The 25517-nt window shown below is 43.4% G+C and overlaps 1 protein-coding gene across 4 annotated transcripts in view; it reads left to right on the forward strand.

Annotated features, from left to right (window-relative positions):
• RELN (reelin) overlaps positions 1–25517 on the forward strand; it is a 749731-nt gene that overhangs the window by 610889 nt on the left and 113325 nt on the right. For all 4 annotated transcript variants that reach the window (XM_075857310.1, XM_075857311.1, XM_075857308.1 and 1 more), the window contains exon 30: positions 2147–2354. In XM_075857310.1, coding sequence (XP_075713425.1) covers positions 2147–2354 — 208 coding nt within the window. The remainder of the gene's footprint in view (positions 1–2146; positions 2355–25517) is intronic.

A 25517-nucleotide genomic window follows, 5' to 3' on the forward strand; every position in this document is an offset into this window, starting at 1 on the left:
ATCTCCTTTAGGTGTAATGTGTAGATTTCCCAATACTTTTGTTCATTTAGTGTATATGGGTAGCATTGCTAGAAAATTGTGGATTCAGAAAGTAGGACTAATAGTACTGGGCTAATGTTATGGTCTTTTGTGCCAAAAAAAAACTGTGTTTCATGTGTTGTTTTTTTCTTTGTTTTTTTAAGCTGCATGTTAACATTACTATGTACTAAATTATTTATATTGTCCCTGTGAAACATCCATAAATGAATAAAAAATATTACTAAGTCCCTATAGATTAAAGTCTTAGTAAAAAAAAAAAAAAAATAGAAATATGTTATGTTAAGGTAAAGAATAAAACTGCTACTTTCCATATATTAAGATTATCTTTATACGTCTGTATTTTTCCTATAGCCACTGTATGATACTGCATTATGTTGCACTTCTTTCTAAAAACAAAATACAATACAAACATATTTTTCCCAACATAACAATTTCCACCCAAAATTACAATTTGGATTAGGGCCTATTCACAACAGTATCGGGTTCTGTTCATCTGTTCCGTTCAACCTTTCCATCAGAGGAATAGATGAACGGAAAGCCGAACGGAAACTGTCGCTTACATTTTCATTACCATTAATTTCAGTGGTAATGCTTCCTTTTTAGTTTGTTTAATTTCCGTAAAGTTTCTTACATGGAAACACTAGTCTTGCTTTGTTATTCCTCCTATAAATGCATGATTTAGGGTAGGCCACACGGAGCGGCCCTGACACGGTCGCAACGCGGCTAACAACCGCGCCGGCACCTTGTTCGGTACGGCTGTCAAACAGCCTGTTAGTGGCCGCATGTTAACGCGGGTAAACCGTCCCTTTATCTGCAAAATCATGTAGCCATGAATTAATACACCCTTTATGACCGCACAATTTTGCAAATTACAACAACTTACCCCCTATCCATTCTCTATGGCAGCGCCGGGAAAAGACGAACACTGCACTCGGCTATCTCCGGCGCTCCCATAGAGAATAAATGGAGCGGCAGTGCGCATGCGCATGTAACTGGAATACTCCTTAACAAGGTATTTGACAGCCGCTCCTACATAGTGTCAGCGCGGTTGTTGGCTGTGCCGCTCTGTGTGGCCTTACCCTTAATTGACAACTGCGTGCTACCTGTTGCGGGTGTGTCCCTAGACAGTCTGACACTGTCCAATCAGAGCTGACAGAGTGAGACTGTGTAGGGACACACCGCTTTGACTAGGGGAATGGTTACACCCAATTTTTCAATTTATTTAAACATTTGCAGTAGGAATAGCAGCATGCGGGAGATGTACAAAAGGGTTATCCAGATTTTTACTTTAATACAATACAAGTATTTACTAAAACAGACATATCAGGAGAGGTGACAGGTCCTCTTTAAGGGTTAACTAAACGTTTGACAAACTTCCGACATATCATAGTGACATGTCAGAAGTTTTGATTGGTGGGGATCCGAGCACTGAGACCCCACCAATCGCTAGAACAAAGTGGCAGAAGCACTCAGCCGCTTCGTGTTTGTTCGGCTTTTTCAGGAAATCATTGTATCGGAGTACGGACTCAATAGAATGTCTATGAGCCCGTACTCTGATACATCGGCTTTCCGGAAAAAGCCGAACAGAATCTAAGCGGCTGAGCACTCACCCGAACGCTTCTGCCATTTTGTTTTAGCGATCGGTGGGGGTCTCAGTGCCCGGACCCCCACCAATCAAAACTACTCACATGTTAATATGACATGTCAGAAGTTTTTCGAATGTTTAGTTACCCTTTAAGTTAAAGTGGTTAAATCAGTGCTTCTAGGGAAAAACTCGGTTTGATATTGATATCCAATGAACCATGCTGCAATTTTATATTATTTGTACTACAGATTAAAATAAAATCTCTGTATGCCACTATATTTTCATACCGTGTAATTATGGCCATATTGAAATGCATTAACATGGTATTTGGGATTTGCATGAGGCTTAAAGATTTAAAGGGGTATTCCAGTTTTTACCTGGAATACCCCTTTAAAGTACAAATTCAGCTCTACAAGATTTGTAACAATATATTTTAAACATGATATATTTCATATTTTTAAAAACTACTATGAATGCTAAACCTTATCCTGTATCACATCTACGGATTTGTTTTCATTTTAGCTGAACATGGAACGTGTGTTTCAAACAAGCCCAATCCGAATGAGATGTTTGATAGATTTGAAAGCAAACTTAGCCATCTTTGGGACAAAATCTCTGGAGGCCTGGTGAGCATAGGCTGTGGGGTACTAACTGATGGAAAATCTCTCTATTTTAATGGGCCTGGAAAGAGAGAAGCAAAAACTGCACCGCTGGACACAACACATACCAGGTGAACAGTCATCCAATAGATTGTATCTGCGTGTATGATACACAGCTTTCTCATGAAAATTGTTTTGTATGTTGGTGGTTACTATTATTGTTCTTCCCTATTTACTGTGAAAAAAAAAATAAGCTTGAAACATTTATACAATGATCATATATTTTATTTACTGGGATTTTTTAAAATGTTACTGTATTAATATGAATAATTTTTCACTTTTAGTATCAGATCTGTTTGTAAATAATGTCATTCATTGATTTGTGACCAGAAAGGAAACAAAAAAATAATACGTCTGTCTTGTCGATCGTTATTGTAAAACTGTAAAGTATTTACACTATCAGCAATGACGAAATACTGATTTATGTATGTGTATATATATATATATATATATATATATGTATGTGTGTGTGTGTGATGATGCAATCATGGACCAAAATATATTAGACTGATATTTGTATTGGGTATGTCAACCGATACCCGCGCTCCAGTGATTTATCCAGTTTCAAATCATAGGTAATCAATATGACATGAAAAGATGACACAAGAGACCATGCTTTGTATGCTCAAAATCCTTCTCTGACGTTTATTCATCAAACCATTACAATAATATCTTTCGAAGTAGGAGCAGCTTGATTCCAGACAATTTTTTACAATGTTTACAATATGACGTTAATTTGGATTTCATTTAACCAATAGCATATAATGACAATATGTTTTGCCCTGAACCAATCATATGCTTACAAGACGTCTAAAGTGCAAAACTATGAGTTCCCATAATATACCACGTCATAGATGCTAGGAGTCAGACTACCCCCTCCCTTATAGTATCTCCAAGGCGAAGTCAGACTACCCTCCTCCCTTATAGTATCTCCAAGGCAAAGTCAGACTACCCTCCTCCCTTATAGTAAAACATGATCTTTCTCCATAGACTTTAAGTTTGAGCGGCTCCATATCACACAAAAATAAGTAAATATTCATCTATATTCTCCATGCTAGAGAGAGACTAAATATAACCATTAATCTCAAGAACAAATAACAGTTTTTTTTACAGACAATTTTAACATAGATATATTAGCCTTAAAGCAACAATTTATTAATCTCAAAATGGCTCCTTCAGGCTACAAGATGGATTCCAACGATCCAAAATGGTCGCCAACCATACAAGATGGAGTCCACGCAAAATTACATCTTTAAAACATATTCTGATCACTTTCACATTTCCCACCTTTTGTTTATTTGAGGATATTTTGTATCCAGGCCTGGTGCTTAAAAGAGGGCTTATCCCCCCTTGTGGACTCACGTAACCTTTTCACCTCATCCCCCAGGCATGTCAACAAAATTCCTTCCCATACTCATTTCACTCATAAGGTACACACTTAATCAAAAGATCTAGGATGGTGGGTAAGTTTTTTAGCCTTTGCTGCGAAGCTTTGCAAAAGTTTTTCCTAACGTCTTTCTTTATTTTCTTTATCTATGTCATACTTGACCTGCATAATGCCAAAAAGGTCTATATAATGGCAACAGGCTGGGCCAACTACTTGGCACATGCCCCCATTGGGCAGCATTCAAAACATTAAACCCATAATCTGTAACATTGTCAAATCTGTCAGCCACTTTCTCTATATTATGAGCGTTCTTTACTGCTAAATCTACTAATGTTAGCAATAATACGAACTTCTCCTACCACGGCACCTGTATTGGTTATAATTGTGTTGCGCTGTCACTTACTGTCCTAATGGGACTTTTACCACTGCAGATAAAACAGGTTATGAGCAGCATCTTTCCCAAACCTAAAGACATCCAGGTAACATAACCTCCGGGTTCTCTTTGCTGCCATGTACTTCTTACTTGTGAGTGACAAGCAACCATTGACCTTCACCTCATAACTCCACATAAAACACCTGAAGTTGTTATGAACAGTACCGTGGCATATTTACATACATTATAATTATAAATCTCAGACAATAGGGCCTCAACTAATAAAATAATGCTATCACCAATCTCATGCTATCACCCCTCAGGTTTGAGTCCCATCAGTTCATTGTCAAGTCCTGTACATCATCATCCTCTTCTTCTTTTGTCTTCTGCTTTTCACTGACTGTCGCCCTTAGGGTAACCCACACAATTGTGGAGTCAGGCTGTACGGTGGTGTCCAGTGGGGATTTATTATTACCCTCCTCCTGGTTACTTATCTTCCACTGTGAAACACTTGAATGCTGCTTAGAGGTTCACTCAGGTCTTTGGCCTTTACTTTACTTTGACGATTGCTGATGTCAGCAGGACTTGTTTGGTCCTTCTCATTTGTCAGTCACTGTCTCTTGTTAGTGTACATGTCTGGGCTGTACACAGCACCTCCTACTGTAAGCCTGGAGTGAGTTCTCTCGTAGACGGATAAGTGGAGTTTTATTATGACTACCAAAAAAACCTTCGCATCGAAATCCTCTTCCTCTGGCAAGTTGCTTGTCTGCACGTCTGCTTAGAATTGTGACACTCCTGTCAGTTCATGACCAGCACGTTGTATTGGCTCAGGCTGTGCCTGCCGAATCTCAGTGATGGAGTTCATGTTAAAAGTCTTTTAGTTCATGTTTATTGGCACTTGCTGAGGACCCAACCCTTGTCAATTGTTAAAATAAATGTTTATCTTGTGATAAAAACATCCGCATACACTATAAAAGTTGTTCTAAGTACATGCAATAACAAGGTCAGGCCCTTAAACGAAATCATACACCTTTATATAAAAAAAACTTTTTTGTCCCAATGGACAGGGCGCCTACAAAATGTGTAGTTACTGGGCACATTTTATTTTGCTCTTGGTGTTACTCTTTTCAGCAGGATTTATACCTTGATCTGAGCTGATTACCTGTAACAGCTCCTACTCACAGAAATATACACAGAGACCATATATTTATCTGACAAGTGTCTCAAACCAATTTTTTCTTACTCTGATTTGTATTACCTGGGAAGGTCTCTTCATGGGAGGCGGGTATGATAAGGTTGGCACCGGTCTGCCAGGGCTGTTCTGTAGGCAAATCAAACAGCTCTAACAGAATTTAGCAGCAACAGCTGAAAAACCTGGGACATACTAATTAGATCTTACCACATCGATCCTTGCAGTCTTGGGGCATATGTGAGGTCACACACCATCAATGCAAATGCCATCAAGAGTGCCTTGGGTCCTACCGGTTTACCTACCTTTACCTGTCCACATTCCATTAGAATCTGGTTTTCACGCCTTCCGCTCCCAGTTGGACACTTCCTGTGAGCAACAATATTTTCATTGCATAATCATAAATTGATCTTAATCCGGTAATTCAATTGAAAGAAAACATTAACAAATCACATCTTTACGTTAAACATTCACATTGGGCAGTAACTAAAAGTGATACATACAAACTGATTCTTCTTTTTATATATACTGCCCAGAATTTTTCCTTTCACAACAAAAACAATTGCAAATGGGAATCTACTTGCACTGAGAAGTTATCATTTACACAATCATAATGCTGACACATGCCTCCAATAGTCCAATGCTAAGGTACGCTGATCCAGAACTTTACATAAAACTTAACCTCAGTATGTAATATTCCCACAACATTTCTTGAATATCATTATTAAACAAACTAATGTTAGGATACCATCTAGAGAACTGATCTTATCATTGTACAAACACCAGTTAAATACTTGGGAGAAAACTATTCCCCTGTCACTACACACAACTTCATTGAAAATTTTCTTGGTCGTGGTCTTTGCAGTGGGGAAACTACTGGCTAGGCTTCAGGCCGTCTTGAGAACAGGTCTACACATACGAGCACATATCCATACACACCTACCTCGGGTAGTTGTATGTTCTGCAGTCGCTGAAACGGGTAATCTGGCCGGGGTGCACTTAGGTACCTTTGCTGTTTTACCTATGTTGTGCTGTGCGCACTTCATGCAGGCTGCTACAAACCTAGTGGTGGCATTATTGAATCCAGGGGCAAGCCAATTTGCTGATACCTGGCTGCACATACTCTTGTTGTCAGCTCTGTCATATCTTACACTCTCAATTGGCTTACCCGATGATTCAACAAAGGTCCTACTACTAATAGGCCCATAATCGTGGGCGATGCAAAAAGCGTACCTAGAGTCAGTGTAAATGTTGGCCGTCAGCAGAGGCGTAGCTAGGTTCTCCAGCACCCGGGGCAAAGATTCAGTTTGGCGCCCCCCCCCCCACCAACCTCTTTCCCGACATCTCCTTCCCCCTCGCCGTGTTTGTTTTCTCTACCAATCGACGTGTCATTTATTTTTATGAAACGCGAGCATAAAAACATTTGTACATTTTACAAGCAATATGGTTCTATACACAACACCAGAACCAAGCTCAGTACATATATACAGCCCCGGAAGCAAGCTCACTACATATATACAACACCAGCACAAATACAGCTCAGTTTAGTGCAACCCCTGCCGTACAGGTGTGTACGGCGTAAAACTACAGCTCCCAGCATGGCCCAAACAATGGTAAGGATATGCTGGGAGATGCCGTTTCACAAAAAATAAATCCTATCATAATCATACCACCCATCATCTCGCTGCAGATCATACTGTGACTACAGTGCTGATTAGAGGCAGAATAAACATTTACATTAATTGACTCACCGGTGACGTCTCAGATTCTAGTTCTTTTTCTCCATCCGGTCCAGACCTCTATGGTGGCTTCTCCCGGTCACAGCCCATTTCTGCAGTTTGACGCTCACATGTCTTCAGCTTCTCACTTTTCCAACATTTCTGCACCTATAAATAAATATAAAGTTATCATTATACCACACACTACGCCCCTAAATATAATAGCGCCATACACTGCACCTCTAATTATAATAGCACCATACACCGTGTCACACACACACACACACACACACACACACACACACACACACACACACACACACACACACACACTGTGCCCCCTGTAGATAGTGCCTGCCATAGAGCCCCCTGTAGATAGTGCCTGCCATAGAGCCCCTGTAGATAGTGCCCCCATATAGACCACCCCTGTATATAGTGTCCCACAAATAACTCCCCCTATAGTGCTCTACAGATAGCCCACCCCTGTATATAGCCCCACTGTAGATATAGCCCACCCCTGTATATAGTGCTCCACATATAGTCCACCCCTGTATATAGTGTTTCACAGATAGCCCACCCCTGTATATAGCCCCCCTTGTACATATAGTCCACCCCTGTATATAGTGCTCCACTAGATAGTCCACCCCTGTATATAGTGCTCCACAGATAGCCCACCCTTGTATATACTATATACAAGGGTGGGCTATCTGAGGAGCACTATATACAGGGGTGGACTATATGTACAAGGGGGCTATATACAGGGGTGGGCTTTCTGTGGACCACTATAGGGGGAGCTATTTGTGGGATACTATATACAGGGGTGGGCTATATCTACAGGGGGACTATATCTACAGGGGTGGGCTATCTACAGGGGGACCATATCTACAGGGGGACCATATTTACACGGGGACCATATCTACAGAAGGACCATATCTACAGGGCTGGGCTATACACAGGGGTGGGCTATATCTACAGGGATGGGCTATATCTACAGGGGTGGGCTATATCTACAGGGGTGGGCTATATCTACAGGGGTGGGCTATATCTACAGGGGTGGGCTATATCTACAGGGCTGGGCTATATCTACAGGGGGGCTATATCTACAGGGGTGGGCTATATCTACAGGGGTGGGCTATATCTACAGGGGTGGGCTATATCTACAGGGGTGGGCTATAGCTACAGGGGTGGGCTATAGCTACAGGGGTGGGCTATATACAGGGGTGGGCTATATCTACAGGGGTGGGCTATATCTACAGGGGGCTATATACTATATAGCCCCCCCCCTGTATATGGTGCTCCATAGATAGCCCACTCCACTATATAGCCCCCCTGTATATAGCCCACCCCCTGTAGATATAGTCCACCTGTATATAGCCCACCCCCTGTAGATATGGTCCCCCTGTAGATAGCCCACCCCAGTATATAGCCCCCCTGTAGATATAGTCCACATTTATATAGCCCACCCTCTGTAGATATGGTCCCCCTGTAGATAGCCCACCCCAGTATATAGCCCCCCCTGTAGATATAGTCCCCCTGTATATAGCCCACCCCCTGTAGATATAGCCCCCCCCTGTAGATATAGCCCCCCTGTAGATATAGTCCCCCCGCAGATATTGCCACACACTTCTATTACAGTTAAAAAATATATATATTAAAACTCACCTTATTCCCGCTCCCATGCCATCCGGCAGCCATGGAGACCTGCGCTCTTCTGCACAGGTCTCCAAGGAGTTGAACACAGCGTCTATGAAAGGCGCTGATTGGCTGGGCAGGATGACTTTCCCTGTCAGTCAGTCAGCGTCTTTCATCGACGGAAGCTTCACTGGTACAAAAGGTACCAGTTGCTTCATTCGTGGAAAGGCGCTGAATGGCCGGGCACGGAACGTGCCCGGTCATTCATTGCTTCTATTTGTACCTGTGTCCTTGCGACACAGGTACAATTATAGTGCAGGAGGAGGTGGCGCTGGCGCCCCCCTGTGAGCTGCGCCCGGGGCACGTGCCCCGCCTGCCACCCCCCTAGCTACGCCCCTGGCCGTCAGGGCGTAGCTAAAGGCCCATGGGCCCCGATGCAAAAGTTCTTATTGGGCCCCCCCCTGCAAACTTCTCATGGCCGACGGTCCGCAGCTTTCAGTTGCATCGCTGGGTCTCCTAAGTGACCCAACAATGCAGCACTAGCAGCCTAGCGGCGTCACTAAGGACTTAAAATGTCTGGGGAAATAGCCCCAATACATATGTGTCCGCCCAAAAAATTTGTGTGTGTGTGTGTGTGTGTGTGTATATAGGACACAGCATAGCATATCTATAGCACTACGACCCTATAGACTATGGATAGGATCAGATAGATTGGCACAGCAGACAATATCACACATGATAGGATTAGATACAGTGGCCCAGCAGACAGTATCACACATGATAGGATTAGATACAGTGGCCCAGCAGACAGTATCACACATAATAGGATTAGATACAGTGGCTCAGCAGACGGCATCACACATGATAGGATTAGATACAAGGCCCACCAGACAGTTTCACACATGATGGGATTAGATACACAGCTCAGCAAACAGTATCACACATTATAGGATTAGATACAGTGGCTCAGCAGTCAGTATTACACATGATAGGATTAGATACAGTGGCTCAGCAGACAGCATCACACATGATGGGATTAGATGCACAGCTCAGCAGACAGTATCACACATGATGGGATTAGATACAGTAACTCAGCAGACAGTATCACACATGATAGGATTAGATACAGTGGCTCAGCAGACAGTATCACACGTTCGGTTGTTGGACTACTTCGGAATCGAGGACTACTTAATTGACAGCGTTTTTTTATTCTCCATAAAATGGTTAATGAGGGTTGTGTTTTTTTATTTAAATAAAATATTTTTTCTATGTGCTTGTATTTTTTGAAACTTTATTATTACCGCCTTAGTAATGGCCGCTGGCTGATTGACAACCGCCATTACTAAGGCGGGGCTTAATGTTAGCAGGTGCAGAGGCTAACACTAACCCCCATTATTACCCCGGTACCCACCGCCACCAGGGGTACTGGGAAGAGTTGGGTACGAACCAGTACCCGACCATCTGTAGTGACGCTCAGGCACCTGGGCGGCCGTAGGCTGGTAGTATTAGGCTGGGACAGGCCAAAAACAGTGGCCCTTCCCACCCTGGTAATGCTGCCTGCTGCTGCTGTGTTGTATCTGGCTGGTTATGAAAATTGGGGGGACCCCACATCGTTCTTTCTAATTATTTTTTATTTTATTTTTTTGAAATGACCTGGGGTCCCCCCCCATTTTTCATAACCAGCCAGATACAATAAAGCAGCAGCAGCCTAGCATCATCAGGGTGGGAAGGGCCACTGTTTCTGGCTTTTCCCAGCCTGATAATACCAGCCGGCGGCCGCCCCATTGCCCGACCATCACTACAGATGGTCAAGTACTGGATCGTAGCCGGCTCTTCCCAGCACCCCTGGTGGCGGTGGGTACCGGGGTAATAAAGGGGGTTAGTGTTAGCCTCTGCACCGGCTAACACTAAGCCCCGCCTTAGCAATGGACGCTGTAAATCAGCCGGCGGCCATTACTAAGGCGGTAGTAATATAGTTTAAAAAAAACCACAAAAACATAGAAAAAATATTTTATTGAAATTAAAAAACCCACACAACCCTTATTAACCATTTTATTGATAATAAAAAAAGCTGTCATCGAAGTAGTCCTGGAATCCGACGTAGTCCAACAACCGAACCTGTAATAAAATACACAAAAAACGATTAGTAACACATGTGTTAGGCTTAAATACAGGGCCCATGTGTGATACTGTCTGTGGGACCCTGTATCTAAGCCTACCACAAGGTAGGCTTAGATACAGGGTCCAGCAGACAGTAATCTTATACAGCATAAGATCACTGTGTGCTGGGGCCCTGTATCTAAACCTAGTGCTGTGGTAGGCTTAAATACATGGCCCATCAGACAGGATCACACATGGGCCATGTATCTAAGCCTACCATGTGATTGGCTTAGATACAGGGCCCAGCAGGCACCATCACACAATCTGTGATCCTGTCTCATGGGCCCTCTAAGCCTGCTACATCGTAGGCTTAAAGGGGTTGTCCAGTCCCTAAACATTGATGGTGTAGCGCCCATGGCCGCGGGCCGTCGGGTTCACTCACCTCCCGACGCCTGCAGCCATGGATCTGTGAGCGCTGGCCTCCGTCCCCCTCCTAGGAGATGCCAGCGCTCGCTTCCGCTCCGTCCGGCCGGGTCCCGTAGGGTGCGCGCGCACGCTCGCGCCCGCTCTTAAAGGGCCAGCGCGCGCACATGGAATCAATGATTATTAACCCACGTGATTCCCTGCTCTATAAGAATGCCCCAGCCCTTCTGATCCTTGCCTGAGCGTTGTTAGTCTTTCCCTGTCTGTCTCGCAAATGGTTCCTTAGTGTCTCCCGTTCCTGCTGTTACCCGTGCCCTGTTACCGTTCCTGTATTCCGCATTATTCCTGTGCCTACCCGTGTTCAAATGTGATCTGCCACGTCAAGTGCCATCTGCCACGTCAAGTGTCATCTGCCACGTCAAGTGCCATCTGCCACGTCAAGTCCGCATTCATTAGCCTCAAGAAGGCCTTCACTTCAGCTTCGATCCTCCATCACCCTGACATATCTCGGCAGTTCTCACTGGAGGTGGACGCTTCCTCTGTTGGTGCAGGCGCACTTCTGTTCCAGAGGAGCTCCAAAGGAAAGGCAGTAGTGTGTGGCTACTACTCAAGACTATTTTCCTCTGCTGAGCGCAATTATTCCATTGGAGATCGGGAGCTACTGGCTATCAAGTTGGCCCTGGAGGAGTGGAGACATCTTCTGGAGGGCGCTGCTCACCCCATCCTGATCTTCACCGACCACAAGAATCTCACTTACCTTCAGTCCGCTCAAAGACTGAACCCTCGTCAAGCCAGGTGGTCACTGTTCTTCACCCGTTTCCAATTTCTGCTCCACTACCGTCCCGCGGACAAGAACGTGAGGGCCGATGCCCTGTCCAGATCATTCGAAACGGAAGACACGGTGGAGTCCCTTCAGACGATCATAGACCCATCCTGCGTTGTCACCGCCAATCCTCTGCAGCTTAGAGATATTCCTCCAAGGAGAACTTTTGTTCGGTTGGCTGACAGAAAAAGAATTCTCCGCTGGGGACACAGTTCTAAACTGGCTGGGCACGCTGGTGTCCGTAAAACCCAAGACCTGGTCGCTCGTCACTTCTGGTGGCCCACGCTACCTAAAGATGTTCTGGACTTTGTCTCTGCTTGCACGGTGTGTGCCTCTAACAAGGTGGCTCACAGCAAGCCTGCCGGCCTGCTTCAACCCCTGCCTGTACCCAGTGCCCCCTGGCAGCACATCGCTATGGACTTCGTCACGGACCTTCCTCTCTCAGCAGGATGCAACACCATCTGGGTGGTGGTGGACCGGTTCTCTAAGATGGCACATTTTATCCCGCTAACCGGCCTACCCTCTGCTCCTCGACTAGCAAGCTTCTTCATTCAGCACATCTTCCGCTTGCATGGCTTGCCTCTTCACATTGTGTCCGAGAGGGGGGTTCAGTTTACCTCCAAGTTCTGGAGAGCCCTCTGTAAACTCCTGGATGTGAGTTTGGACTTTTCCTCTGCCTATCACCCCCAGTCCAATGGGCAAGTTGAGAGGATCAACCAGATCATGGAAAATTACCTCCGCCACTTCATTTCTTCACAGCACGATAACTGGGTACAGCTTCTTCCATGGGCAGAGTTTTCATATAACAACCACACAAGTGAGTCCACCACCTTCACTCCGTTTCACATCGTGTACAGTCAACATCCCAGAGTTCCTCTTCCAGTGTCGACTTCATCTCAGGTACCCGCTGCTGACTCTGCATATGGGGACTTCCTGCAAATCTGGCAACAGACCCGGTCCTCTATTTTGCAGGCGGTCGAATGCATGAAGCGTAAGGCAGATACCAAAAGAAGAGAGCCGCCTCAGTATCTTCCTGGGACTAAAGTCTGGCTGTCCTCTCGAAACATTCGCTTGAGGGTGCCTTCATACAAGTTTGCTCCCAGGTTCCTTGGTCCCTTCGAGATCCTGCAACAAATTAACCCTGTTTCCTATAAGCTGCGGCTGCCCCCTACCCTCAGAATCCCTAACTCCTTCCATGTGTCCCTCCTGAAACCAGTGGTCCTGAACCGCTACAGCAAGACCTCTAGTTCCACAGTTGCTTCCAGCGGCCCTTCCGATGTATTCGAGGTAAAGGAGATCCTGGACCGCAAGAGAGTAGGAGGAAGGACTTTCTATCTGGTGGACTGGAGAGGGTTTGGTCCTGAGGAGAGGTCCTGGGAGCCAGAAGAGAACCTCAGTGCTCCTGCTCTTATTAAAAAGTTCCTCTCTCACTCTGGCCCCAAGAAGAGGGGGCGTAAGAGGGGGGATACTGTAGCGCCCATGGCCGCGGGCCGTCTGGTTCACTCACCTCCCGACGCCCGCAGCCATGGATCTGTGAGCGCTGGCCTCCGTCCCCCTCCTAGGAGATGCCAGCGCTCGCTTCCGCTCCGTCCGGCCGGGTCCCGTAGGGTGCGCGCGCACGCTCTTAAAGGGCCAGCGCGCGCACATGGAATCAATGATTATTAACCCACGTGATTCCCTGCTCTATAAGAATGCCCCAGCCCTTCTGATCCTTGCCTGAGCGTTGTTAGTCTTTCCCTGTCTGTCTCGCAAATGGTCCCTTAGTGTCTCCCGTTCCTGCTGTTACCCGTGCCCTGTTACCGTTCCTGTATTCCACATTGTTCCTGTGCCTACCCGTGTTCAAGTGTCATCTGCCACGTCAAGTGCCATCTGCCACTTCAAGTGTAATCTGCCACGTCAAGTGCCATCTGCCACGTCAAGTGCCATCTGCCACGTCAAGTGCCATCTGCCACGTCAAGTGCCATCTACCACGTCAAGTGCCATCTGCCACGTCAAGCGCCATCTGCCACGTCAAGCGCCATCTGCCACGTCAAGCGTCATCTGCCACGTCAAGTGCCATCTGCCACGTCAAGTACCATCGGCTCATCGGATACTGCCCGCCACGTCTGGCGCCACTTTCCGCACCTGTCTCCATCCGTGCTGAGGCAACAGTCACCGTCCGGACTATTACAGGTACCTAAACATTACTGTCTGCTATCTACTTTCACATAGACTGTGACCTGGTCAGCTGCCTCCCCGCTACGGCGGAGCGGCCTAGTGGGTCCACAAACCCATTGCCCGTGACAGATGGCCTATCCTCAGGATAGGCCATCAATAGCTGACGTGTCGGCGTCCGACTCCCGGGAGCACACCAATCAACTGTTTTAAAGGGGCTGTAGCACTTCCCCTTCATTTCCTTTACTCGCTCACACTGTGAATCGCCGACACGGATTCACAGTGTGACCGGAATGAAGTGATACTCGGGCCGCAGCACTCGGATCATACGAGTGCTGCGGCCCCTTCAAAACAGCTGAGTCCGGGAGTCGGACCCCGCCAATCAGCTTCAGCAGACAGGGATATTAATCTTACCCTCCGCTTCAGCCACGGCGGAAGTTCTGTCCTGACTCTATCCAGGATCACAATGTTGTGCGCGGCGCATAGCGTTGTGACGTCATGCGCTGTGCACAGCACTGTGATGTCAAGACCTTCGCTCCGGAACAAGGAAGGTAAGTACTGACAGTTAATATAGTAACAGGGGCCCGCGGGCCGAGTTACTATAGTAACTTTTTATTGATGTGGTGCGGGGGGCCACTGGCCCCCCTGGCTTCGGGGCCCAGTCGTAATTGCGACCGCTGCGACCCCTATAGCTATGCCACTGTTGGCCGTCTTAACTTTTGCCAGGTTACAAGCCTCAGCGAGCATCTCCAGCTCCGCCTCTTGAGATTAACAAGAAAGTGAGAGTGGTTTCTGGATGATTTGCCTTGTGCATCGTATCCTGTCTTGTACATACTGTATCAATACCTATAAGCTCCAAGCCAGACAGAAACCCTGTTTCAGCAGTAACGTCCATATATATCAACACTGGAAATAGAATACATATCAAGATATATATATAGACAATAAATCTAGAATATAAATCACCAGTAGTACAAATTTAACACTAGCCAATATAGCAAAAAATATCTTTATTTAGAATATATTTATAAAAACATACATAGACCATCACACAAAATATAACACAACACGTAATAAAAATGTGGTAGTGGTATGAGGAGTCATAATGCATCACATTACATATACACCATGTTCCACATTATTATGCACATTGGATTTAAGTGTCATAAACATTTAATTATTAGTTTTTCAATTAAACTCATGGATGGTATTGTGTCTTAGGCTGGGTTCACACGACCTATTTTCAGACGTAAACGAGGCGTATTATGCCTCGTTTTACGTCTGAAAATAGGGCTACAATACGTCGGCAAACATCTGCCCATTCATTTGAATGGGTTTGCCGACGTACTGTGCAGACGACCTGTCATTTACGCGTTGTCGTTTGACAGCTGTCAAACGACGACGCGTAAAAATACAGCCTCGTCAAAAGAAGTGCAGGACACTTCTTTCAGACGTAATTTGAGCCGTTCTTCATTGAACTCAATGAAGCACAGCTCAAAATTTACGGCTGTCAGAGAAGCCTCACAAAATGCGAGGAGGAGCATTTACGTCTGAAACAAGGCAGCTGTTTTCTCCTGAAAACAGTCTGTCATTTCAGACGTAAAAGCCTGCTACCGTGTGCACATACCCTTAGGGCTCTTTGGATCATTGTAATCAATCTCAGACACCTGTGATAATTAGCTTGCCAGGTGTGCCCAATCAAATGAAAACTACTTAAGAAGGACGTTCCACATTATTAAGCAGGCCACAGGTTTCAAGCAATATGGGAAAGAAAGAGGATCTCTCTGCTGCCGAAAAGCGTGAAATCGTGCAATACCTTGGACAAGGTATGAAAACATTGGATATTTCAAGAAAACGTAAGCGTGATCATTGTACTGCGAAAAGATTTGTGGCTGATTCAGAGCACAGACGGGTTCGTTCAGATAAAGGAATAATGAGGAAGGTTTCTACCAGACAAATTAATAGGATTAGGAGAGCAGCTGCTAAAATGCCACTGCAAAGCAGCAAACAGGTATTTGAAGCCGCTGGTGCCTCTGGAGTCCAGAGAACCTCAAGGTGTAGGATCCTCCAGAGGTTTTCAAGTGTGCATAAAGCTATTATTCGGCCACCCCTACACAAAGCAAACAAGCAGAAACGGTTGCAGTGGGCTCAGAAATACATGAAGACTAATTTTCAAACCGTGTTGTTTACTGGTGAGTGCCGTGCAACCCTGGATGGTCCAGATGGATGGAGTAGTGGATGGTTGGTGAATGGCCACAATGTCCCAACAAGGCTGCGACGTCAGCAACGAGGTGGCGGAGTCATGTTTTGGCTGGAATCATGGGGAGAGAGCTGGTAGGCCCCTTTAGGGTCCCTGACGGTGTGAAAATTACCTCTGCAAAGTACATAGAGTTTATGACTGACCACTTTCTTCCGTGGTACAAAAAGAAGAACCGTGCCTTCCGTAGCAAAATTATCTTCATGCATGACAATGCACCATCTCATGCTGCAAAGAATACCTCTGTGTCATTGGCTGCTATGGGCATAAAAGGAGAGAAACTCATGGTGTGGCCTCCATGTTCCCCTGACCTCAACCCTATTGAGAACCGTTGGAGCATACTCAAGCAAAATATCTATGAGGGTGGGAGGCAGTTCACATCAAAACAGAAGCTCTGGGAGGTTATTCTGACATCCTGCAAAGATCTTCAAGCAGAAGCTGTCCAAATACTCACAAATTCAATGGATGCAAGAATTGTGAAGGTGATATCAAAGAAGGGGTCCTATGTTAACATGTAACTTGGCCTGCTAATTTTTTTTTGATTGAAAGAGCTTTTGATTTCTGTAAATGTGACCTCCTGATGCTGCAAATTCAAGAAATTACAATTTTAGTTCTCTTTGCAACCTTTAAAATGTTTTTATCTCTGTTGTGCATAATAATTCGAAACAGTGCATTTTGAGTTTTTTACTTAAAAAAAAATCTGTTATCATTAGGAGATTTGTTCAATAAAATTCGCAAAAGGGAAAAGGAAAAATTGGAAAAGGGCAAAGTTGCCAGATTTATCCTATTCTCAGCCTGATCGTATTAGCACAGCGCCGCCATGATCTCGTCATCCATCCCGGAATAACAGGGAGGCGGACACCACATACACGTGAGTGCACGTAACACCACGCTGCATCGGAAGGAGGAGAGCAGGACAGCGCATATAAATCACAAAAATACATACATCCATATTGCATTAGGGCAAGATTTGCCCATAGTATATATTTAACTCATCATGTGAGCGTAAATACCAACCACTATAAATCAAGAAGGAACCGATATTCAATATATCATAAACAAATATAAAAATAAATATAAATAGAGGCTTTATAAGATTTATTTTTATAAAAGACACACAAAGCATCACTCAAATATATCAACATGAATGTATTAGAAAAAACATCATTTATATCAATATAGTATATGTAAATAAAAATACATCATCACAGCTTTATATGAATACACCGAGGATCTTCAACCCAGAAAATCCCCAATATAATCATAAAAAATATAATAAAAATAATCATAATAATACAAAATAAATCAAAAAAGTCTATATAAATAATAATAATGTGTAAATAAAACCACCAAAAAGTGACCACACGTGCATAAGTGTCAAGTGAAAACTTAATGTACAAACCTCCACCCCTGTGAAAAAGAATTTTATTAGAATCACATTGTACACAAAATATGAATATTATAAACAGCCCATAGATTGTATGGATAAACAGTAGTAATTAATCACCCCCCTATAAATTATATGGGAGGCCAATATACATGCCCCAATGTTACCTAGTATACATATATATATATATAGGTGTAATAGTGCATATTTTAATATAGGATATAAAAAATATCCACCATACAAACAACGTATACATACCTCAATTTAAACGGCCATAAGTGAGCCATAAACTAAATTTAAGTGCACATGTAATCAGTATGTAGCCAATACCCAAAAAAGGGGAAAAGAGAACCCTTGAAAAAGCTGATGATAAAAAAAATATATATATAAATATACTTCCGATACATCACATGTTGCAATATTTCAGGCCAAAAAATAGAAATACAATAGACCACATGAGCTGATCAACACACATCTGCTGGACTCATAGAATAGAAATCCATTTCAAGTTCTAAATTGCATCCAACGAAATCCATCAGAGGTAATGGAATCAACAGCGCCAATAACAAGCCAACCTATAGCCAAAGAGGTCTGTCATATTTTACGCTCTCAATTGGCTTACCCGATGATCCAACAAAGGTCCTAATACCAATAGGCCCATAATCGTGGGCGATGCCAAAAGCATGCCTAGAGTCAGTGTAAATGTTGGCCGTCTTAACTTTTGCCTGGTTACAAGCCTCAGCGAGCAACTCCAGCTCCGCTCCTTGAGATTAACAAGAAAGTGAGAGTGGTTTCTGGATGATTTACCTTGTGCATCGTAACTACCGTGTATCCTGTCTTGTACATACTGTGTATGATGAAGTATTTCTTCATTACAAATTTACATTAGAAACCCATGTTGCATATAGATAGACTATTTCAAAAGGGTGGAGTCTTATTTATTCTCAAAAATAGAAACCAAATGTTATACACTTCTCCACACGCATCTGATAATCTAGAACACTTGAGAATCCCACCCCCATCAGGTCCTATAGATACCTTATTAATACCGCAAATTAATACCGCAACAAAAAATTATTTTTACTAATATCTGTCATAGAATCAACAATGTTCGGGCAATTTTCACCTCCTTTCCATCTAAATATGTAAAGACTCATCTGTGAGTGACGTAACCTCGGCCTCCTGCGCAGATTTCCTGGAGGGGAGTGATCTGTTACACAATACGTGGTGACTACAGCACAGCATACCTAGTGCCATATCTGCCATTCTGAAAGAATCTGAAACCATCTACACAGAAAAATGCAAAAATCTGGTTTACTCTCATAAACATTTTGTAGAGCTTCTAGCTCTAAGTTCATTGATTCAAACAAATGCAAAGCAAATTTGTGTGTTGTTTCACTGAGATGTATCACTACTCCACCCCCCCCCCCCTTTTGGACTCTGCGGAAGTAATGTAGCAGAGTTCAAAACTGCATATCTCAACATAGTGAGGTTGGGCAGTCTATCTGGGGGGGCACTAGTTTGGCCCCTTGTAATATGCAATAGCATAGAACAAAAATGACTTTCTCCTGACAACTACATTTTATCTTTTAGATAACTTGCAACCATTTGCTTTTAAAACATCATACATTTTCAAAAATGACTTTTAGGCAGTACTATAGCACTTGCCTGCATCTGTAAAAACAAAAATAACTATTTATTAATAACAATTTATAACACAGTGGACCAACACTTTTGCTCAGTGGTCCAAAGTCCTCTTTTCAGATAAAAGTAAATTTTGCATTTTATTTGGAAATCAAGGTCCCAGAGTCTGGAGTAAAAGTGGAGAGGCGTCAATCCAAGTTGCTTGCGGTCCAGTGTGAAGTTTCCACAGTCAGTGATGGTTTGGGGAGCCATGTCATCTGCTGGTGTTGGTCCACTGTGTTACATCAAGTCCAGAGTCAGCGCAGCGTCTACCAGGAAATTTTCGCGCACTTCACGCTTCCCTCTGCTGACCAGCTTTATGGAGATGCTGGTTTCATTTTCCAGCAGGACTTGGCACCTGCCCACACTGCCAAAAGTACCAATACCTGGTGTAATGACCACAGTATCACTGTGCTTGATTGGCCAGCAAACTCGCCTGACCTAAACCCTATAGAGAATCTATGGGGTATTGTCAAGAGGAAGATGAGACACCAGACCCAACAATGCAGACGAGCTGAAGGCCGCTATCAAAGCAACCTGGGCTTCCATAACACCTCAGTAGTGCCACAGTCTGATCGCCTCCATGCCGCGCCGCATTGATGCAGTAATTCATGCAAAAGGAACCCCGACTAAGTATTGAGTGCATATACTTCATATATGTTCAGTAGGCCAACATTTCGGTATTCAAAATCATTTTTGAAATTGGGCTTATATAATATTCTAATTTTCTGAGACTATATTTTGGGTTTTCATTAGTCGATGTAGCTACGGTACTTACCTGCAAACGCTGATGCTGCTGCAGAATCAACTGTAGCCTCTGGTGCCGACACGATGCAGGACCTGTGAGTGACATCACAGATCTGCACTGCCAGAAGCTGGGCGTTGTGAAGAGAAGTGGATGATACTTCTCTTCAGAACGCCCAGCTATTAAAAGTAGTAAACACGCCCCGATGTACGCACATAATACACGCCCAGTTGTACTTTTACTTTTCAACACGCCCACTTGTACTTTTGCAAGCCTCATTTGCATAAATACGAAAATGGTCATAACTTGGCCAAAAATGCTCGTTTTTTAAAAATAAAAACGTTACTGTAATCTACATTGCAGCGCCTATCTGCTGCAATAGCAGATAGGGGCTGCAAAATCTGGTGACAGAGCCTCTTTAAGACAAAAAAAAATGCTGGAAATAGATCACTCTGTGTGTAATGAATCTATGTACTATATATGTTTCACTTTTTGAATTGAATTACTGAAATAAATTAACTTTTTGTTGATATTCTAACTTATTGAGGACTAGTGTGTGTGTGTGTATATATACAGTGAAGGAAATAAGTATTTGATCCCTTGCTGATTTTGTAAGTTTGCCCACTGTCAAAGACATGAACAGTCTAGAATTTTTAGGCTAGGTTACTTTTACCAGTGAGAGATAGATTATATAAAAAAAAAAAAAGAAAATCACATAGTCAAAATTATATATATTTATTTGCATTGTACACAGAGAAATAAGTATTTGATCCCCTACCAACCATTGAGAGTTCAGCCTCCTCCAGACCAGTTACACGCTCCAAATCAACTTGGTGCCTGTATTAAAGACAGCTGTCTTAAATGGTCACCTGTATAAAAGACTCCTGTCCACAGACTCAATTAATCAGTCTGACTCTAACCTCTACAACATGGGCAAGACCAAAGAGCTTTCTAAGGATGTCAGGGACAAGATCATAGACCTGCACAAGGCTGGAATGGGCTACAAAACCATAAGTAAGACGCTGGGTGAGAAGGAGACAACTGTTGGTGCAATAGTAAGAAAATGGAAGACATACAAAATGACTGTCAATCGACATCGATCTGGGGCTCCATGCAAAATCTCACCTCGTGGGGTATCCTTGATCCTGAGGAAGGTGAGAGCTCAGACGAAAACTACACGGGGGGAACTTGTTAATGATCTCAAGTCAGCTGGGACCACAGTCACCAAGAAAACCATTGGTAACACATTACGCCGTAATGGATTAAAATCCTGCAGTGCCCGCAAGGTCCCCCTGCTCAAGAAGGCACATGTACAGGCCCGTCTGAAGTTTGCAAATGAACAGCTGGATGATTCTGAGAGTGATTGGGAGAAGGTGCTGTGGTCAGATGAGACTAAAATTGAGCTCTTTGGCATTAACTCAAGTCGCCGTGTTTGGAGGAAGAGAAATGCTGTCTATGACCCAAAGAACACCGTCCCCACTGTCAAGCATGGAGGTGGAAACATTATGTTTTGGGGGTATTTTTCTGCTAAGGGCACAGGACTACTTCACCGCATCAATGGGAGAATGGATGGAGCCATGTACCGTCAAATCCTGAGTGACAACCTCCTTCCCTCCACCAGGACATTAAAAATGGCTCGTGGCTGGGTCTTCCACTTTGACAATGACCCGAAACATACAGCCAAGGCAACAAAGGAGTGGCTCAAAAAGAAGCACATTAAGGTCATGGAGTGGCCTAGCCAGTCTCCACACCTTAATCCCATCGAAAATGTATGGAGGGAGCTGAAGATCCGAGTTGCCAAGCGACAGCCTCGAAATCTTAATGATTTACAGATGATCTGCAAAGAGGAGTGGGCCAAAATTCCATCTAACATGTGTGCAAACCTCATCATCAACTACAAAAAACGTCTGACTGCTGTGCTTGCCAACAAGGGTTTTGCCACCAAGTATTAAGTCTTGTTTGCCAAAGGGATCAAATACTTATTTCTCTGTGCACAATGCAAATAATTATATATAATTTTGACAATGTGATTTTCTGTTTTTTTTTTTTTTTATATAATCTAACTCTCACTGGTAAAAGTAACCTAGCCTAAAAATTCTAGACTGTTCATGTCTTTGACAGTGGGCAAACTTACAAAATCAGCAAGGGATCAAATACTTATTTCCTTCACTGTATGTGTATATATATATTACATCACAAGGAAAATATATCTCCCCTAAACAATACAGATCCTTGGTTTTCTCATATGTTTAGGAAGTGATGGAAGGATTGAAGACAAGTTCCTCTAAAAATAATCTAGTTATAGCAACTCATTAGTCAGTGCCTAGATAACTCTGTAATCTCTTTAGATAAACCTCATGTTAAATATGTGTTGTCAAATCAATGGCCACTTTCTGAGTATCATAGATATTGTAGTGGACAACAGAGGAGGCACATTCAGTATATGGGAGTCTAAGGGCTCTTTTACACCGGCCAATTATCGGTGTTCCAGATAATTGCACTGTGCAATCAGGGCAAAGATCAGCCGATAAACAAGCAAACGCTCGTTCATCGGCTAATCGCATAGTTTTAAAAGCCTTAAATATTATCATTGTCGGCAGCACATCTCCCTGTGTGAACAGGGAGACGTGCTGCTGACATGATAGAAATGTATGGGGATGAGCGATCGTAGTAATGAGCGCTCATCCCCCTACTCACTGTTTGTGAAAGCAGTAAAGAGACGCCGATCAACGAGCTGTCTCGTTCTTCAGCGCTCCTTTACACGGCCTAAGCCGGGCCGTGTAAAAGTACCCTTAGGCAAACTCACTGGGCTTTATGCAACCATATTTGTTTAGCTATAGATCTTAGAATGATTGGTGGCTTCCCTATACCACCTGCTCCCACATTCAGTGCTAACTATACACTAGAGAAAGAGGAAATGTCGTATTCACATGGCTTATTTTCTGCTGAATTAAAAAAACACCTCGTTAAAATAGTCTTCCTAAAAAGGTAGTGACATGTCACTTCTTGAAAGGTTTTACAAGCTGATTTTACATTGACACTACTAAAAACGCTTCTAAAATATGCTTCAAGAACGCTTTAAAAAAGCCTCAAAATACACTTTGAAAAATGCTTCAAAAACGCTTGCAAAAATCAAAAACTTCTTTGAAAATTAGCTCCAAAAACACGTGGATTCTGAGGCTGTTTTCTCCTTAAGTCAGTCTTGTATTTTTCTGTCTCAAACATATGCCGTGTGAAGATAGCCTGAGATTGAGCCAAATCATGACCTGAGTTTGATCACTTGCCACAAACAGTCCTCAAAAAAGCACAGTCCACAGAAAAAGTATTTGTCACCTTCCAGATGGGTTATTTTATGGCATATTTGTCTAGAATTATGCTCACTGATCCGTAAACAAAATGTAAAATTACACTGTGGATCCATAAGTAAACACATAACATGTTTTTTTTTAAATTATGGTAATTTTTAATTCTGAATTAATGTAAGGAACAAAACTATACCATATATAGCTGGTTACCAATTCTGATAGCTGATTGGAAAACACAAAGAAAATAAGGGGTTATTCGGGCACGGGAAGTTTTTTTTATACTGATGACCTAAACACAGGACTGGTTATCAGTATAAGATCGGTAGGGGTCCAACACCCAGACCCCATACTAATCAGCAGCTCCGGCTGCTTCCGGGCACCGGATGTCCAGGCAGGTAGCAGATGGCTCTGGTCACAGTATGGAGACCAAGCTGCAGTACTACAGCTCTGCTAATATTCAAATGAATAGGAGCAGAGTTGCAGTTCTGCTGCACGGCCACTATGCAGTATATGGAGCCATCTGCTTCCCACACTGAACACTTTATACAGTGCATTACATCTTTTGCCGGAGGCAGCTGGACAGCTGATCGGTGCGGGGTCCGGTTGCTGGACCCCTACAGATCTTATACTGATGATCTATCCTGTGGATAGGTCATCAGTATGAAAAAACATCCCATGCGCAGACAACCCCTTAAACATGTACTTATTATTATTATTATTATTACAATTTTATATATTTTTTCCCACAATTTCTAGTTTAAGTATAGTTTTGCTACAATGTTTGAACAACATTTAAATTGCTCCAGTGATTCCATTTCTTTAGTCTTTTTTATTATATAAAAGATAATAATGTTTAACGCTATTTAACTTCTATAAATTATATTAAAATGTGACAATGTACAGTAGTTACAGTTATGGCCATATAAAATGATAAAAAAGGTAAAAAAAATATCTGTGGGATTCATTTGTGCTAGTTATTAGATGTTGGACAGTAGGTTAGAAATTTCAGACATTCAGTACATGGCTTTTTAATTATCTGAGACATTAAAACAGTGGGTGGACTTAAAGTGATGTGGATGGCCAAGCACTAAATTCCATGGGCCCCTTACCTACCAACTTGCATTTCCTTTCTTTTTTCGGACCTTGTACTTATACTTTAAAATAAGTGTCCTCCTTTTAACACCATGTTGTTTTTAGGTCCAAAGTTCTGAAACTTCAAATTTGTCAATATATTTTTACAGTGGTTGAAGTTTGGAGTTATTAAACAGAGCTCCAAATCCCTGCATAGACATAAATTTTAAAGATTTTACATGTTTTATATATTTAAAAAAAAAGATAAAATTCTGCCTACAATCATTAATAGAGGAAGCTTTAGAGCTCATAGTCACTGAAATTTCTACCATTTAAAGGGGTTTTCCAGTCATAAGAAATTGATTGTCATGATGTGGGCGGTGGACCCACTGGGCCATACCGCGTAGCGGGATGGCAGCTGGCCAAACAGGTATGGTACAGAGTCTATAGTCCAGAAAGGTTACCTGAAGCAATGTAGACAGTAGCAAGGCAGGCTCGGCTGGGACCGGGCGCCAGGTAGACGTCAGGCGTGGAGTAGAAGAACAGGCGTGGAAATCCAGCACAGCACGACAACAGCTCAGCACGGCAGTAGATCAAGATAGTACTGGATAGCATGGGATACAGGATACAGGGTACAGGTACGGGGAACACTGGGAACTGGAAGACACTTAAGAGACCATTTGCAAGACAAACTTTGGGAAACAAAAAAAAAAAAAAAACTTGGGGAAACAACAACAACACTCAGGCGAGGATCAGAAGGGCGGTGGCCTTCTTATAGTCTTATAGTCCAGGAAATCATGTGAGTTGATAATGATGATTTTCATGCATGCGCGCTGGCCCTTTAAGAGCGGGGACGAGCGTGCACGCGCACCCTTCGGGAGACAGTCTCGATACCCGGAAGTGAGTGCACAGCAGCAGGATGTCCATGGCCGCGGTCCTCGAGGGGTAAGTTAGAACGACGGACCGCGGCCATAGACGTTACATTGA

The sequence above is a fragment of the Rhinoderma darwinii genome, chromosome 3 (assembly GCF_050947455.1).
Source record: "Rhinoderma darwinii isolate aRhiDar2 chromosome 3, aRhiDar2.hap1, whole genome shotgun sequence".
NCBI lineage: Eukaryota > Metazoa > Chordata > Amphibia > Anura > Rhinodermatidae > Rhinoderma > Rhinoderma darwinii.